We start from the raw sequence: 18,179 nt of genomic DNA on the forward strand, positions 1-18,179 counted from the left end.
CTTTTTTATAACTTTAAAAAGTTTCTGTTATATATCTAATGACATAATATATAGCATTAAAAATAAAAATATGCAAAATGCGAGCGAAATTAAAAAAAATTATGAAAATACAATTATTTTTAAATAAAATGGAAGCAGATTTTTTTTCGAGATCATTTTTTTCTTTCATTCTAATAATTTAAAAAGAAATATTAAAAATTTATTAGAAATATCCTAAAATATTAGATTTAAAAAATATTATTTTTAATTTGAATTAAAAAGCACGAAAAATAGGTATCAAAAGATTAAATATTCACATATTTATTAGTAATCTTAAAAGAGACCTAAAGTACTATTAAATAAGGTTCATAATCAAACTAACCTAGACACCTAGGATACAATTGACTGGTGTGTAAAAATTATCAACTAAATAAAACGCGCTACATTCGAAATGAAGACATGTAACTATATTCATTTAGACCCAACTGACGAATAAAGTTATATCTCATAAATCATAAGAAATGTAACTTTTCATCGGATGTGTTGTATGTCGAATAAAGATCTAAATGCTAGATTTAATTCAGGATAAGATAGACGCATGTAAAACTCCACTGTACGTAACATATGTAGACAGCCATATATTTCTCAAAAAGACTGCAGTACGCGTTCCCATTGTATAGTTAGAGGAGTAACGTTGACGTGTGACGTCATCGCTGACGTCAGTAGTGACGTAGTTCAGAAGAGTGGCGGATGCTGTGGGGGGCAGGCCGTGGTGAGCACTTCTCCCCCGCTCTCCGTGATCGCCACCTTCTTGTGGTGATTTATGAGATCGGCTGCAATTTAAAGACAAAAAATAAATCCACTAACATAAATAGTTTTAAATTAATCAAAAAAGGGGGTTAAAACGAACAAAGTTCTTTGTTTTAAGTTATAGATACATATGCTATTGTGACGTCATCTGTTGAATATTGAAATGTACGTCAATAGATGGCGTTCTTAAAATATAATAAGTCGCTATTAAGATTATGTCTAAAGAAATTACTAATGTCTAAAAAAATTAGATCCGAGTTTGACTCGGATCTAATTTTTGCATTTCGTAAAACTATACACATATGAGTACATAGTAATCTGCATAAAATATCTTATTTTTCGACAAACGAGCAGACGGATTTACCTGGATTTACCGAAATACCGAGGTAACAGTTGCCTCGGTATTTCGGTAAATCCAGATGGCCGTCTGCTCGTTTGAGAAGGAAAAATTCCCTTCCTATGCGTCCCCTCTTCCGCCAAATTCACTTCACCTTCCCATCCTTTCCTAATAACAAAAGGATGAGAAGAGAAAGAGGACAAAAATAAGTCCTCCAGCACCACACTCATCAGACTGTACTTGGAATTACTTCCACTTGACGCCTGTCTTCTGTGTGGTCCAACAAATGGTGTTGCGGGATCTACCACTGTTAATGTGTAGATACAACATACAATAATAAAACCATCTATATATATAAAAGAAAGTCGTGTTATTTATACTATTTATAACTCAAGAACGGCTGAATCGATTTGACTGAAAATTGGTGGGCAGGTAGCTTAGAACCAGGAAACGGACATAGGATAATTTTTACCCCGTTTTCTTTTTTTTTATTCCGCGCGGACGGAGTCGCGGGTAAAAGCTAGTATATAGATATAAAAAGGGGGTGTGTAGGAATGAGAGAGTTACCGAGTGAGTTGTGTGTGATGGTGGCATTGCCGAGTAGACGGTATCCGCGCTCAGCCTCCACCAGGTAGTGCTTGCAGCGATCTTGTGCTCGGTACGACAGTGCGTAGCCCCACACACGCTCTGACACACGCACCAGGAAACTGCCCACCTCACAACACATCAGCAAACCTTCTGCCTCCGACCTCGAGATCAGACCTGATCCGACACAACATTATACAACACAACTTGGAGAAATACCAGCTTTCTGAACGATATCATTAGAGGATTCTATAATAATTACCATGGAACCAGTCGACGGGTTTGTTATCCTGGTCCAGACCTACTCCCTTCTTCAACTCGTGTGTCTTGAACCACTCCAGCACAGCCTCGCGGTTGGGTGGTCTGCCGGCTGCAATTTACAAAGTCAAAAATGTTTTAGAAGTTCCAAAAGAACTTGATCTGAAAGTTTTTAACGAGGTATCTTGAGTTGATTAGAGTCCTTCTACAAATACTAGTATGTCACACCTCTGACCAGTATACCAGGAGGAGAAAGAAGTGAGTTTACCTTGCGAAGGGCAGGGTGGGGGATCTATCTCTGTACTGAGGCGGTGTGCCTCTCTCGCCGCGCGCGCTATCTCGCGCATGGCCGCCTCCGCCTCCTTAGCCTTGCGCTCTACACAACACATCAAATCAATACTTCATTATAAAGAAAAACGGAAGAAGACCATTGAATACAGTAACTTATAAAGAACAAAATGAAAATAGTCGTTGATAGATTCCATATCATGAGTTTTGAATACTTTGAAAGTGAACAAGAGTTATGTAGTGACCTTGTTCTCGCCAGACGGCGTCCATGTGTTGTGTGGTGCGCTGAGCGTCCCGCAGTGTGCGAGCTCGGCGCGCGCGCAGACCTCGCAATATGTCGCCTGCGCGCGCCGCTGCCACGCGTCTCTCCCACGCCGCCACGCGCAGGCTCACACCATCCCCCACACCCACCCCTGACTCCTAAACCACGCCCAAAATCATCAGCTTCGAGCAACAAAAGGATCCCTATTTTCCACTCTATACCAGTGAAATGCCGTTAACTTCTAGGATTTATAAGGTCTACAAGGGTATCAATAGTTGTCTATAATAGAAGTACTTTGAACTTCGTTACATAAAAGAAATCCTCTTTCTCTTCTCTTCTTCTAAAAGTTTATTGATAGCAGTTATACAACGTATGGTAAAATTCTTGTCATTTTATTATAAAACTAACCTGTATCACATCTCTGACGTCCCTCTTGCCTTCAATGAAGTTGAAATGCATTGTATTCTTGTTGAGGTCGAGTTTCATGGCGTCAAATTCGGCCTTGTCCAGATCCTTGGGCGAGGGCATCGGCCCCAACTCCTCCATGCGCGCGCGCAGCTCGTCCACTGAGCAGTACAGGTCTAGTGTATCCTCAAGCGAGTCAACATTTTTTGGGGATAAATCGAACTTCTGGAACAATACATCAATAATCTCAATACTTTTGTACATCAGCTTAATATAGTTACTGAAAATAACATTCATAATACCGGATTATAATTGATGAATGAAAAAAGATTTCGAAACACCAGAGACACATAATCTCAATTTCATGATCTTGTGAAATTGCGTTATTGTTGAGCGCCATCTATGATCCGACTGGAAAACCACTTTAACAGCAATAAACTATATAACACATTACCTGTTCCAAGGTATCCAGCGGCTGGAATTCAATGAGATGTGTAAGCTCCTTCTCGACCGACTTCCTAAGCTGGTGCGCCTCCTGGCAGGCTTGCGACAGCGCGCGCTGACGAGCTTCTTCAGCTAGAATATCCTCGATACTGCGGTCGTCAGGATGCTCTCCCATTACCCATACCTGGCAAAAGATGTAGAGTATAACATTAGGGATGTAATAAGTTTTTAAATAACTTGTTTTAATTGATATTTTTCGATTAACGTCTGTACCAATTTAACCACATCATATTTTAACGTATAAATTTAAAATGAAATCATTGTTCCAAAAAGTCCACCTCAATTTATAAAAGAAATTTTATCGGTTTTTATATATTTTGTTACCTTTCAATATAAAAACATAGTAAAGCTCCTTTATAATTTGCGTTTAGAATTACATGACCTTGTCTCACTTGGGCTTGGTGTTTTATACCAATTACGTTAAATATAGGACAATAACGTTGTACGTAGATAAAGGAAGGGCGAGGTTAAAATAGACCAAGGTTATGTTACGTTTTTACAATCAAATTGTCTTCAAGTCAACAACGCAACTAGACATAGTCCTGATAAATGAATGCAATATTTAAGGATAAACCTAGTTTCCTCTATGTATGTTTTTTTTTATCTTATATATAAAATTCTCGTGTCACAATGTTCGTTCCCGTACTCCTCCGAAACGGCTTGACCGATTCTCATGAAATTTTGTGAGCATGTTGAGTAGGTCTGAGAATCGGCCAACGTCTATTTTTCATACACCACTAAACTCATTAAGTTTTTTTTAACCTTCATTTATCTTACTTCTTACTAATGTCATAAAAGCAAATGTTTAGATGGATGAATGGATCAATGTTTGTTTCAAGATATCTTCGAAACGGCTCAACGGATCTCGATGAAATTTGTCACAGATGTAGAACACAGTCTACATATTAAGTTTTTTTTGTACACATCGGCTACTTATTTAGTTTTTTTTTAATTCCGCGCTGACGGAGTCGCGGACGACAGCTAATAATGATATAAGCCTATCTCAAAATGTCTACAAAACTGTAATGACATAAAAAGTAATAAGATAATTTCAGAGTTTACGTCAACAATATAATTACGATAACAAAATAAAACTAAAACTAAAAAGAGTAACTGCAAATTTGTTGAAAAATACTAAAACAACAAGTACATTAAAAGGAGGTAACCTACTTGCGAAGTTCATGTGAACCGTGCTATGTAATTAGTTTAATGTAAGCATAAAATTTGAATTGTTCTAGAATATATAACTTGACCGTTACATATGAGCGTAACGTCTTTGGCCGCCATTAGCCCAATTTCCCGCGCAAATGTTATATCATTGTTTATGGTCAGATGTCGCTGCGAGGTGATTTCGCGCTAAAACGTACGCATTTAACTTACTTATGGACGTGGTAAAAGTCTAGATATGTCTAATTGTGTAAGACTACGACGTCGTAAAAAAACTAGTATTTTTTTATTTATATTCCACTTGAATGTATCCGTCTTCATTACTACTGTAGTCTTTTTGTAACTGATCTCACTGATGTCCAAAATACTACTTAATAGTGATGGAGATAAGGTCTATTATTGCATATCATTTTCTATTATTAAAAACAACCTGCTTTTATTAATATTTATACAATATAGAGTGAAGGGCAAAATCAGTGTATCTAATCCATTTAAGTTTGCATAATATAACAGTTATTTACTTCATAGTAATTTATAATATATTACATGACATAAGTGGGCCTAGCACGAATATTTGTGACAACCGCCATCGTATCGTCAACGTAAGTACACCAAAAATCTCATACTAATTTTGACATAATTGACGTTGACGATACGAAGACGATTGTCACAGATATTCGTACTAGACCCACAGATGAACAAAGAATTACTTCCACTTGACGCGTGTCTTCTGTATAGTCGTGGTATTGCACCAATCGAGGTCATTCTTTCAGCTAATGTTGCTGGGGATTCTACCACTGTTATTCTACGGCATAGTCGTTACTAATAGTAGACTTACCCAGGGTTCACCATCCTCGCCCTTCAGGAACTGCACGTGCTTTTTCCCGTTAGCTTCAAACTTTGGCTTGTCTATGACTTCTTTGCTCACTTTATCATCCCACACACGCCAGCGACGCACCTGTAAACAAACGCATACTTGAACAACAAAAACTTAATAATAATAAGTCATTGAATATATTCAGAAACTTGGTGTTAAATGGTAGAAGTCATCCTAGACGAATGTACACCAACCTTAGTAAAGACGTGGAAAATACGAAAGAATTGTGTCTAAACCGCTCCAAATGGGAACTATAATGTATAACTTCTAATTATAAAATTGAAGAAAATATTATATTTAATCTGCACCACAACAAAGATTACACAATCTTTTCTCTGCAGAGAGCAGAGACGTAATATTATTTATTATTACGTCAGAGATAAGGGCAATCGGGAGCGCAGTAGACGGACGTCAATGTTAGTTATCGGCGGATGCTGCGGCGTCGCAGTCGGTCTTAGTGCTGGCGATAACAAATGGCGCCGGACGGAAACACTAATAAATTAGGACAACTTCGATAAGGCTTTGGGACCCTAGGGTTGGTGACAGGCAGTCGGCCGGCCGTAAAAAATTAAGCCAAAACTTTTTACTTTGTAAAACCTTGTTCGACGTCCCCACGGAGATGATTACCTTTGAAAAATAGATGGTTCAAATTGTATTTATAAATTAAAAAAAAATACTGTGCTGACCTCTTGACACACGTGAACAAATAAATCTGCAATCACCTTGAACGCAGTAAAGCTGATTCGACTTAGCAGCAACATTTATTCTAGTTAGACTTACACTATACAGACATGACAAGGTTAAGTCCAATACAGACGGACTTCTATAAGCGAGAGTCATTGTTCGGTCCCTATGAACAACTTCTCGGACTCGAACTCGGATTAGAGGGAAGCCCCTATAAGCGAGAATAGTACTGAGGTCCCTTAGACTCTCGTTTACCCAGATTTGATTGCATATACAATTAAACAACTATTGACTGTACAACAAGACATACGTTTAAAAAGCATAATAAAAAAATCTAACATTAACCTCTATGTTACATTCTAGATCTTAAAACAACATAAATGTAATTGATTAATATATGATTCTTTCCGTTTACCTTGTTCTTGACTTAAGTTATTACTTGAATAAAAAAACATATCCATAAAACGTCGCTGTTAGAAATAGAATCTTGAACAAGCACAACCATAATGAGACAAATCGGTTAAAAAGAACCAAACAATGACAGCTGCATTCCTGTAAGCTCTGACTCATACGAGTTGACTCACAGGATAAAATACAGTTGAGCAGTTTATTTTCTAAACACTACGATGAAATGTCGTTTGACGTGCACAAAGCAATTAACTGGAAAACTTGTGTCATGGGAAAACTCTCGTAAAATCTATGGTTGTAGTGTTTATAACATGCGCCATCGTATCGTCGTTTGCAAATCGTTTATAAAATTTGTATTAAAGTTTGTGCAGCGCTATAAAGTAAACCTATCTTACTAATATTATAAATGCGTATTTTAGATGGATGGATGGATGTTTGCTTAAAGATATCTCCGGAAAGGCTCACCGAATCTCGATTAAATTTGGCATAGATGTGGAACATAGTCTGGAACAAGTCTGGAAGAACACATAGGCTATTTATAAAATTTTCTATAATCCCGTCCGGACGGAGTCGTGGGCGATAGCTAGTCGGATATAAAGTAAACTAACAATCTAATACTCATTTTGAAATAATTGACGATGTTAATACGAAGGCGCTTGTTTCAAATATTCGTGCAAGGTCTACTGTTTTTTGTGCGATATTCGGTCCTTAGAAGCAAATTTTTTTACTGTATGTATTACCATGAGTATAAGAAACTAACAAAACTCGAATGTAACAAAAGAAAACCGATCGACATCGATTGTATTTTATTAAAACCGCAAACCGTCCTTGATATAGTATCTAAAAATAACACGTAACATTTATTGTTAGAATAAAAAAAAGGTAAAGGAAATAGAAAAAAACTCGACGTGAAAATGGCGTGAAATCGTGTGGTAATTGTATGAAAAATAAAGCTATTGTCCAACTAGATCTATTTTGAGTATTTATTTATAATTGAGTATTGATTGCAAAAAAAACTATAGACTTTTAAGTCCTATTATCATTAAGTAGCACATTCAGGGACGTTATACAGTTACTCTAGCGCTAATTCTCATTTAATCTACACTAAATGACTTCCTTAGTGACAAATTAATGTTTCTGAGTGCAGCAGTTAAAGATGCTTACTAGTAACTTAAAATCTACGTTACAGATATAGACATACGAGTACAAGTTTAATTATTTCATAGCACCATTGGCTTGGATTATGGACTTTCTGTATTTAGAAAGCACTTAAAGCGTATCATTATATAATTTAATACTGGTATCAATGTCAGCTTACTAGAAAGTCTAAATTAAACACTAAGTCCTGCTTCCACTAGAAACGACGATAACGATGTTACTAACATTATAAATGCGAATGTTTAGATGGGTGGATGGATAGATAGATGAGTGGATGTTTGCTTGAAGGTAACTCCGGAACGGCTCAACGGATCTTGATGAAATTTGGCGCAGACGTAGAACAAAATCTGGAAGAACACATAGATTATTTATTATGTTTTTTTAATTCTCCGCGGACGGATTCACGGACGACAGCTAGTGTTAATTATTTGTAAAGGTGTAAATAGACTATAGCGTTACCTGTTCCTCACGCATCTTGCAAAAGAGCGTCTGTTTCTGCGTCTCGTCGAGCTCGGCGAGGATCTCCGGGTCAACCCACATGTCGCGCAGAATCTGCTGCAACATGGCGACCACCCTGAAAAACAAAAAATATCTTATAATTAAGCATTTAAATCGCTTACTTAACTAAATATTGAACTAAAGGACCATTTAGACGATACCAATGCAACAAATGTACGTAATAATCTTTATTAATTGTTACTGCAACTGTTATTTAGATTATACAAGATATATGTTGGTTAAATTTAATTGTATGCAACAGGCAACTTGCATCGTGTAAATGGGCCTTTAATATTGCGTATAGAATATGTATAGAGTATGTTTAAAATGCACGTATAGTGACGTGCATTTTAAACATACTCAGAGAAATAATGCACGATCATTCATTAAAAGGTCATTAACCATAGATAAAAGTATAGTCTAATAGGTGGTTGCAATCATTAGAAATTTGATTAAGCATCGCAAATAATACTGGCCACAAATAGAAAGAGACGTAATTGTATATAAGAAAAAAAAAGTCCAAAATTAAAGACTAGAATTCTTTATCCAGTTGCGTATATTATTTTTATTCCATGTATAAAAACGACAAATAATTGTAGTCGTACCAGAACTAAAAGCAGCGAATTAGATTACTTCCACATCCTTCTTCGACCATCGATGTATAATTAACTATGCGTTATCTTTTAGTTCCGCATTAACCTAACGTGTGTAAAAGACGTTAACCTTCTAGTAATCGTTTCGCTCAGAGCGTATAAACCTATCTTTTTTTCTGTTTCAACCATTTTCAAAGGATATCTTAAACGACTCGGCAGCCGTAAAATAACTATTTCTTATAATTAAATCATTCTGAAAGGTTATATTACAATTAACAATGATATCTCAAAAAACTTAAACGAGAAATTGCTTTCCAAACGGCTTATTTATTTCGAAAATTCAACACAGCTGTTGTTTGTTAAAACATCCGCACCCTCATACAGGCTACAACAATGTGGTTTGTTACAACAAATATTATCTTTCCGAGCAAAAGAAAACGCATATAAACAACAATTCTTTACGTGCTTTATACAAGGAATTTGTGTTTATTCTACAGAACTACCAATTGTCGTGAAATCAATCAAAAAACCTTGGATATAAATCTAATCTATACATCTTACTAATATTATAAAAGCGATGGATGGATGTTTGTTTATAGGTATCTCCGAGACGGCTGAACGGATCTTGATGTTTGGCACAGATATAGAGCATAGTCTGGAAGAACACATAGGCTACTTATTAAGTTTTTTTTTAATTCCGCGCGGACGGAATGACGGGCGATAGCTAGTATTTTATAAAAAGGAAAGATTTGTATTTTATATGTAACGAATAAATTCAAAAGCTATTGGAGCTATTTCAAAAATTCTTATGCCATTAGAGAGCTTCATTATCACTGAGTAACATAGGCTATATTTATTACTAGATTTTTTTTAATTCGACGCGTCGAATGAAAAAGTTAGTTGTTTATAAATACAAGAAAAATAAAATATTCTTTTGTCTATTTAATTATTTTTCTGCTTTAATTCTGCTTTAAGGTGACGTAAAACTCCCAAGTTTCGCATTAATAAAAGCTTGTCAATATTGAAAAAACACTTAAAAATATAATATACGTCGTGTATACATTTTCTGTAATAATTCTGAATCCAATTCATCACACACCCCTAAACGTTGCTTCATTTGAATACATATCGTACATACTTCCCAGAAAGTGCCACACAATAGGTTCTCCTCGCAGCGGACATACAAAGCCGTGCGCAGGCGCAGCATAAATAATTCATTTCAATGACGCCGGTTTAAACTTGCTCCGTCTCTTCAATTGTTACAAAGCTAACAAAGATTGGAAAAAAAAAGTTGAAACAACAATATGTAAAGGTCTATGAAGCTTACTAATATTATAAACTAGCTTTTACCCGCGACTCCGTCCGCGCGGAATAAAAAATAGAAAACGGGGTAAAAATTATCCTATGTCCGTTTCCTGGTTCTAAGCTACCTGCCAACCAATTTTCAGTCAAATCGATTCAGCTGTTCTTGAGTTATAAATAGTGTAACTAACACAACTTTCTTTTATATATATAGATGTGAATGTTTGGATAGATGCATAGTTTGATAGTATCTCCGGAACAGATCTACGGATCTTCATAAAATTTGGCTTGGCTACTAATAAAGTGTTTTTCCGCACAGACGGAATCGCGGGTTACAACTAGTAATAACATAAAAAGAACATTGTTATTATATGTAACATGAGAAATTATACACGGGCAATGTGTTATATAAACAAGTTTTAAAACAATCAGTTTCCACTACGAAACCTATACAAAAACATATACATATTTTCATGTTGACGTTGTTTCTGCAGTGTAAACTAACGGAGAAACATGTATTTAAAGATGTTAATTCATTTCTTAATGTAATAAGACATGATTGCAGTAGTATTAATATCGCTTAATGTATCTCTAATTGTGAGTCATTATCTTTGAAGCAATATCATTACCATATGTAGGATTCAAAAGGATTTCATAACGACAAACATGTATCTCGGGTCGAAGTACAGTCGAGGACGTTTATTCCCTACCCATTTTGATGAAATTCAGAACTCACGATGCAATTAAGTTGATATTTTGTCAGCAACATTGCTGTATAACATTCGATATGAAGAGCGACGTGAATTTATTTCTTTTGTAATCAAATTTTATACTAGTGTACTGAGCCTTATTCAAAGTAAAGCTAAATATAAATTTTATCTATATACATTAGTATGTAAATTATGTAAATAAATAAAGATGAAAACAATAAGTTATATTAAAAAATAAACACATCGAGACAATACAAATCAGTGCGTCACAAAAATCAGTACAGAGTAGTGGCTTTGTACAAAGACACGTTGTGCTATAGAGCAGTAAAGTCAGTATAACAAGCAGATCTTACGAGGCCGGCAGACAAAGGCGAGTCGTGATCAACCGTTGCACCACTCGCTACGATAATAGCTAAGGCGTTTAAAAGTGAAGGTGACTTGAAATACCGACTTGATAGGACAGGTTTAGCTCAAGTTAGGGCTGCCTAAAAACTTTTGGCTATGAAGTATAACGCAAACTTTATAAGCGCCTTACTAAATTACTGCTGTAAGCCTTCTTTTCCAAAGCTTAATGTAAATATTATTACCTTATTTATCTAACATATAAAATTCTCGTGTCACGAGGTTCGAACTTGAACTCCTCCGAAACGGCTTGACCGATTCTCATGAAATTTTGTGAGCATATTCAGTAGGTCTGAGAATCGGCCAACATCTATTTTTCATAAACCCCCCCCCGCCCCCCATTTAGTTTTTTTTAACTGCGCGCGGACGGAGTCGCGGGCGACAGCTAGTTTTGTTATATGATTTTTGTAAGATCTTATATGAGTGGAGTATTCTCCCTTCTTTTTTGCTTTTGCAAACCTTCCAATATTAGACAGTAAATACAGTTCGTATATAGTCAATGTGACAACCCTATAATCGAGCTTTAACATTGCAAGAGTACGTACACTTATGTTTAGTATTCAAGTTGTAAAATCTCATGAGAAAATTGTCCATTTCATGTACATTCGGGGTCGACCAGTGCAATATCAAAAGCAGAGCAAGTTAGGACACGTTTTGAGATATTTTTAATGCAGTAGTTCAACCAGTAAGGCAATGCTTTAACATAATTTAATAGCATGCAATATACGTACAAGTGAAGTCAAAAAGCGCGTAAACAAGAATTGTGAATTTGGAGACCGTCAAAAAGAGAAAAGTTGCATATTTGGGACACAAATAAAATAAGCATCAAGCAATAATCTAGCTCATTATTCTGGGTAAAATCGTTAGCAGAAAAAGTTATGGCTGAGAAACATCCGGGAGTGAAGACTTTCGGGAATCCTGGTCGTATTGCTAACGTCACTTCTTTCGCTTAGCACAAAGAAAGATGCGTTCGGGCACCAAACTGCCAACATCTATCTATATATATAAAAGAAAGTCGTGTTAGTTACACTATTTATAACTCAAGAACGGCTGAATCGATTTGACTGAAAATTGGTGGGCAGGTAGCTTAGAACCAGGAAAAGGACATAGGATAATTTTTACCCCGTTTTCTATTTTTTATTCCGCGCGGACGGAGTCGCGGGTAAAAGCTAGTTTAGTATTAAAAAAACTATAAGAATAAAAGAAAAGCTGATTTTAATGTAACACACATGTAAACATGTTTTTTGCGTATCATTTCTTTGTTTCAATGTGCACCATCGCCCTTGAATCTCGCACCAACGCCCACAGAGTAATTAGTATCTACAGTAGGTCAACAAACAGACAATTTATGTGAACTATTGACACAGACTGTACTCACATGTAATGAGTATGGATGTAGGTGGATGGTATTAAATTAAAAAGAAACTATCAATTTCACTATATCTGTTTTTTTTTGTACACTTATTTTTTATATTATGAGTGTAGGACCATAGGGTCCCTAAAGATGATTAAGGACAGACACTGGCTCACCACTACCACACTGGAGCGCAGGCGCACGTCCGCTTCGTACCGCGTTCGTCACTCAACTACCCAGAGACAGCTGTGCCTTCCAGTGTGGTACATGAGACAGTGAATTGTATCTATTCCATAGACACAAACACTACATCCCTTCCTTGTTAACAAGTTTTATTTTATTATTATTTTCAACTCAATAAACATCTTATATATATTTTTTTACTGTAATTATAAATTAATAATTTCCAACCAGATTGTTTCATTCATTAATGTTTGATGTATCTTCATTTAAATTTCCATTACATTTCCATTCCCCTTCCACTCTTTTTAGATGTGTAACGTTCATTCTTAGTATTTGTCCAGTTTCTTCATTCCTTACCGTGACATGTAGTTTTTCCGACTACATGAGGCGTAGAGATAAATGTACTTGCAAGTTTGTTTGTCCTATCTAATTCTTTAACATAAATTTCGAGTCCTCTGGGGCAACCTCAATTCCAATTGAATGGAATTCTCTGTAGTCAGCAATAGAAGTGTTCCAATTTAATGGTAACCGAAGTGTTTCCAATTTAATGGTAACCGAAGTGTTTCCAATTTAATGGTAACCGAAGTGTTTCCAATTTAATGGTAACCGAAGTGTTTCCAATTTAATGGTAACCGAAGTGTTTCCAATTTAATGGTAACCGAAGTGTTTCCAATTTAATGGTAACCGAAGTGTTTCCAATTTAATGGTAACCTAACTGTTTCCAATTTAATGGTAACCTAACTGTTTACAATTTAATGGTAACCTAACTGTTTCCAATTTAATGGTAATCTAAGTGTTTCCAATTTAATGGTAACCTAAGTGTTTCCAATTTAATGGTAACCTAACTGTTTCCAATTTAATGGTAATCTAAGTGTTTCCAATTTAATGGTTACCTAACTGTTTCCAATTAAATGGTAATCTAAGTGTTTCAAATTTAATGGTAATCTAAGTGTTTCCAATTTAATGGTAACCTAACTGTTTCCAATTTAATGGTAACCTAACTGTTTCCAATTAAATGGTAATCTAAGTGTTTCCAATTTAATGGTAATCTAAGTGTTTCCAATTTAATGGTAATCTAAGTGTTTCCAATTTAATGGTTACCTAACTGTTTCCAATTTAATGGTAATCTAAGTGTTTCCAATTAAATGGTAATCTAAGTGTTTCCAATTCAATGGTAATCTAAGTGTTTCCAATTTAATGGTAATCTAAGTGTTTCCAATTTAATGGTAACCTAACTGTTTCCAATTAAATGGTAACCTAACTGTTTCCAATTAAATGGTAATCTAAGTGTTTCCAATTTAATGGTTACCTAACTGTTTCCAATTTAATAGTAATCTAAGTGTTTCCAATTTAATGGTAACCTCAATTCCAATTGAATGGAATTCTCTGTGTTCATTGACACTGTATTAATCCAATTTAATGTATTCACAACTACTGAAAATCATTACCACCAATTTAATTTTTTGATTACCGAACTCATACTAATGAACTTTATAACAAACAAAATTACTTAATGTCACTCAAATGTTTAAATTTAAGACTTGTACTCTCATAATGAACATAACAAATAAAAACATTAAGTCTAACATTAAACTCGAAAAAGAGATAACAAACATAACTGACGTAACAAACACAAATTAAAATCTATTACTCCGCGAACTAACTATGGAATAAAACTATTTCGTTCGAAGGCGTTCAAATGTTTAACAACTGTCAGACGAGATAAAGAATTGTAACAGTATTAATGCTTTCAAAAATAAACTTAAATCATATATCATCGCTGAACTGTAATAATCTCTCAATATTTTCTACATATATAACTTTGTCATTTCTGTCAAGTTAGATTCTCTTCTATAATTGTGTTAAGGTTTATTTTGCTTTATATTGATCCTGTATTCTGTATCTATATTACGTATTAACCCGCAAGCCTGTATGATATACATATTTATTTTTCGGGTATATCGATAATTGTTCAGCATAGTTTAATAACATTTAAAAACTTCACAAAACATTTGTTTATAGCAAACGCTTTAAACTTACACCTTCCTTACAACGCACAGAAAAACTATAACTATTACTTTAAATAAATGCAATTACTCATAACAATTTTTTTAAAATAAAATTACGAGCACGGATTTACAGAAGTTGTTTACGCACGGCGGTACGGTTCCGAACATATCTACTCCTTTTTTTTTTTTGTTTTTTTTTAATGAGAAATAAAGATCTTTATACCTAATGGTAGTCATAAAAATTAATTAAATTAAAAGAAATTTACATCATCTGATTAAATGATGTACTCATCGAACAACGCCATCAGAAGTCATGTCGTCATAACAAGAACAATGTTTACATTTCCGTTCATGTGACTGTACAACCAACTTAATGGATATCTGCAATAATTAACAACTGATATAGGAGAACGGTAGGTCTTGTTGCTAACAAACATTTTACGTATAATTTAGATATATTTTGTAGTACAGAAAATACAAAACAAAACAACAAAAGTGTGAGTCATTGTCACTATCAGTGGCTGCAATGAACTCCCCTCGAAGATATACTATGATCGCCATGAATAGTACGAAGAAAAGTATATAGATTAACCTTAAATTAAATTGAAATCTAATTTTTTTTTCATTATTTTGCATAATAATATGCATTATTATGCATAATTTCATATAAACCAAACGGCTATGCCAATAAAGTATTTACTATTTAATCACGATAATTATGCATTATTCAAATGCACACTTAGCTAATCCATTTCCCTTTTTTTTTTTTTTTTTTTTTAGATTGCAGTTGTTACTAAGTATCAATGTTATCATAAGTCATAAGATCATTGGTTTAAGTATGTATCAATTCACTAATCACTCAGCGTTCCGACCGACGCCATGATGTATTATCAAGCCGGCGTATCAACAACACTCAAGCTTAATGTCAAAATTAAGTATTGAATTAAATAATTGAAAAATGTTGTATGTCGAAACTAAACCGAATAATAATTATATCATGTAGCATCGAATCTTATCCCTATTCTTTCGTTTAAAGAAAAGTTCTGAAGGGGTCTTTCCTGTTACTGAGTGAGGAGTACAGTTATACATCATAAAATACTAATATAATGTTTCTCTTATATTCGTGTTTTTTTTTTTCGCTTGCACTGATTCTAAGGCACTTTAAGATATCTTTATTTTGAAGCTCAACTTCCCCATTCATTTGCGGCCAATATGGAACAGTACTAAAAGTTTAATGTTGCAATCTTCACAAAAAGTTTTAAACTCTTCATTTACAAACTGCTGGCTCATTTACAATCTGCAGTGATTGAATGTGGATAGCCCAGTCGACTAAAGAGTTCCTTCAGGATGTTAATAATTTGTGAACCTGTTATGGTCCTGGTCACAGGTGGGCACAGTTAAGCAAAAGTTAACTTCGTTAATCTTTAATTCGTTAAATAAAAATGTAACTTCGTTAATCGTTAAAGCCTTTAATTAATAAATATTTAACGCAATTTAAAGTTGACAGTTAAAGTTAATTTTTGTTTATATTATAAGGGACAATCAGGCAAATGGCCATATGAATAATCTCCGAATCGCATGGACCGATTTTGTCGAGACTATCAATAGAACCTAGGCTATATTTTTTCCGCGCTTACGAAATCACGGACGAACGCTAAACCTATCTATAGTTTAGTTATATTTTAAATTCAAATAAAACTTAGACGATTGGGCCGATGTACTACTGTCTGTACAATACACATGACAGCGTGCACTAGTTACACACACTTGTATACTACACTGACAATGATGGACAAATGACCTTTTCAGTCATTTTTTTTTTATCGACATTCCGACGTCACGGAATTAGAGTTAACTAAATTTAGACAACACAAATTTTCTATTAAACTGTGAGACCTGGTAATATTCAAAAGAAAATAATCAAAACTTTTGTGCAGTATTTACATGTATCTGTTACTATTTGCACCCGTATATTCATTTGCTCATGCTCCCACAATTGAACATTTAATTTTACGTATAATTTGGTAATATATATATATATATTTTTTTGCTAAGGACCCACGAACAGACTTTAGTATTAACTACTTTTTTATTTATTAACATAGGTTTATCAATAACACTTCTTAACATCAGAGGGAACTTATTGTAACATTGATAAATAAACTATATAACCAATCTAGTGATACATCTCAACGCATCAAACTATACAACTGAGATGCCATCGATAACTTCTAGCATCTAATGATATCTCGTCGGATCTAATGTTATATGTTAAATAAAGTTATATTGCTCTCAGTGTACAGAGTGTACGTCACATGACCACGACATAACGAAAACAACCGATTGCGGGTGATGTCTTCTATCTTTCTTATCACCTATAAAATCGTTATAGTCAATTAGTAAGAATATGTTTTGACTTATTTTCAACGACATTCTATTAATTTTAAAACAATCTTTCGATATACGCAAAAATCATAATTACACTAACACAATTATTCTATCTCTTTCTTCATTTTTTCTCGTTTTAGCGTATACTTTTTTTTGTTGTAAACAAACAAATTATCTTCGCTATTGTAATAATGTACCTCTCTTTTTAGCAGTCGTTGCAATATCAGCTGCTTCCTACTGAAAATGTTCGATTTAAATCTAAAATCTAAAATACCTTCAATTTAATAAAAGTTCTTTTGTTTTTACTAATGCTTCTTATTTAAAAGAAGTCCGAGACACATTAAATTCAATCTAATGAATTTCATTTTGTACAACGTAATAAAATAGTTTAGAATATCTCTAATTTAATAGAAATCCAAATTATAAATGTATACTTTTCAATACTATTTTACCTTACCTTATTAGGTTTACCTATTTATGCATTCATATATCCAATTTAATGGATATCCAAAATAGACGAAGATATATCACCAATTTAATGGAAATCCAGAACACTATATATCTGTATTATCTATATATAAAAAAGAAAGTCGTATTAGTTACACCATTTATAACTCAAGAACGGCTGAATCGATTTGACTGAAAATTGGTGGGCAGGCAGCTCAGAACCAGGAAACGGACATAGGATAATTTTTACCCCGTTTTCTATCTTTTTATTCCGCGCGGACAAAGTCGCGGGTAAAAGCTAGTTTTAGTTAAAATGATAGCCGATTTTCAAAATACGGCCTGTACTTGTCATTTTACGTGAAATACTTAGTTGCAGTTAATAGATAATAGACCCATATTTCGTATGACACTGTCTTAGATCCTAGAACGGTTCGTTGAAGAAGATTCACAAATACCTTTGCCAGAAATATAATTATTTCTGAACAAAATAAATATGTCAGTTGATACTTATTGTAGCATTTGATGTGTCTCGTTACAGAGAATATTTGATGACCAAATAGTGGGTAGATTA

The 18,179-nt window shown here is 34.3% G+C and overlaps 1 protein-coding gene across 2 annotated transcripts in view; it reads right to left on the reverse strand.

Annotated features, from left to right (window-relative positions):
- Positions 1–323: 323 nt before the first annotated feature.
- Positions 324–18,179, reverse strand: part of LOC106720942 (SH2 domain-containing protein 4B) — a 47,644-nt gene continuing 29,788 nt past the window's right edge. For both annotated transcript variants that reach the window (XM_045681262.1, XM_014515748.2), the window contains exons 2-10: positions 8,182–8,296; positions 5,434–5,553; positions 3,379–3,552; positions 2,928–3,149; positions 2,503–2,677; positions 2,238–2,345; positions 1,974–2,081; positions 1,694–1,888; positions 324–812 (exon numbers count right to left, since the gene is read on the reverse strand). In XM_045681262.1, coding sequence (XP_045537218.1) covers positions 715–812; positions 1,694–1,888; positions 1,974–2,081; positions 2,238–2,345; positions 2,503–2,677; positions 2,928–3,149; positions 3,379–3,552; positions 5,434–5,553; positions 8,182–8,296 — 1,315 coding nt within the window. In that variant the 3' untranslated portion in view covers positions 324–714. The remainder of the gene's footprint in view (positions 813–1,693; positions 1,889–1,973; positions 2,082–2,237; positions 2,346–2,502; positions 2,678–2,927; positions 3,150–3,378; positions 3,553–5,433; positions 5,554–8,181; positions 8,297–18,179) is intronic.

The sequence above is a fragment of the Papilio machaon genome, chromosome 15, assembly GCF_912999745.1.
Source record: "Papilio machaon chromosome 15, ilPapMach1.1, whole genome shotgun sequence".
Lineage (NCBI taxonomy): Eukaryota > Metazoa > Arthropoda > Insecta > Lepidoptera > Papilionidae > Papilio > Papilio machaon.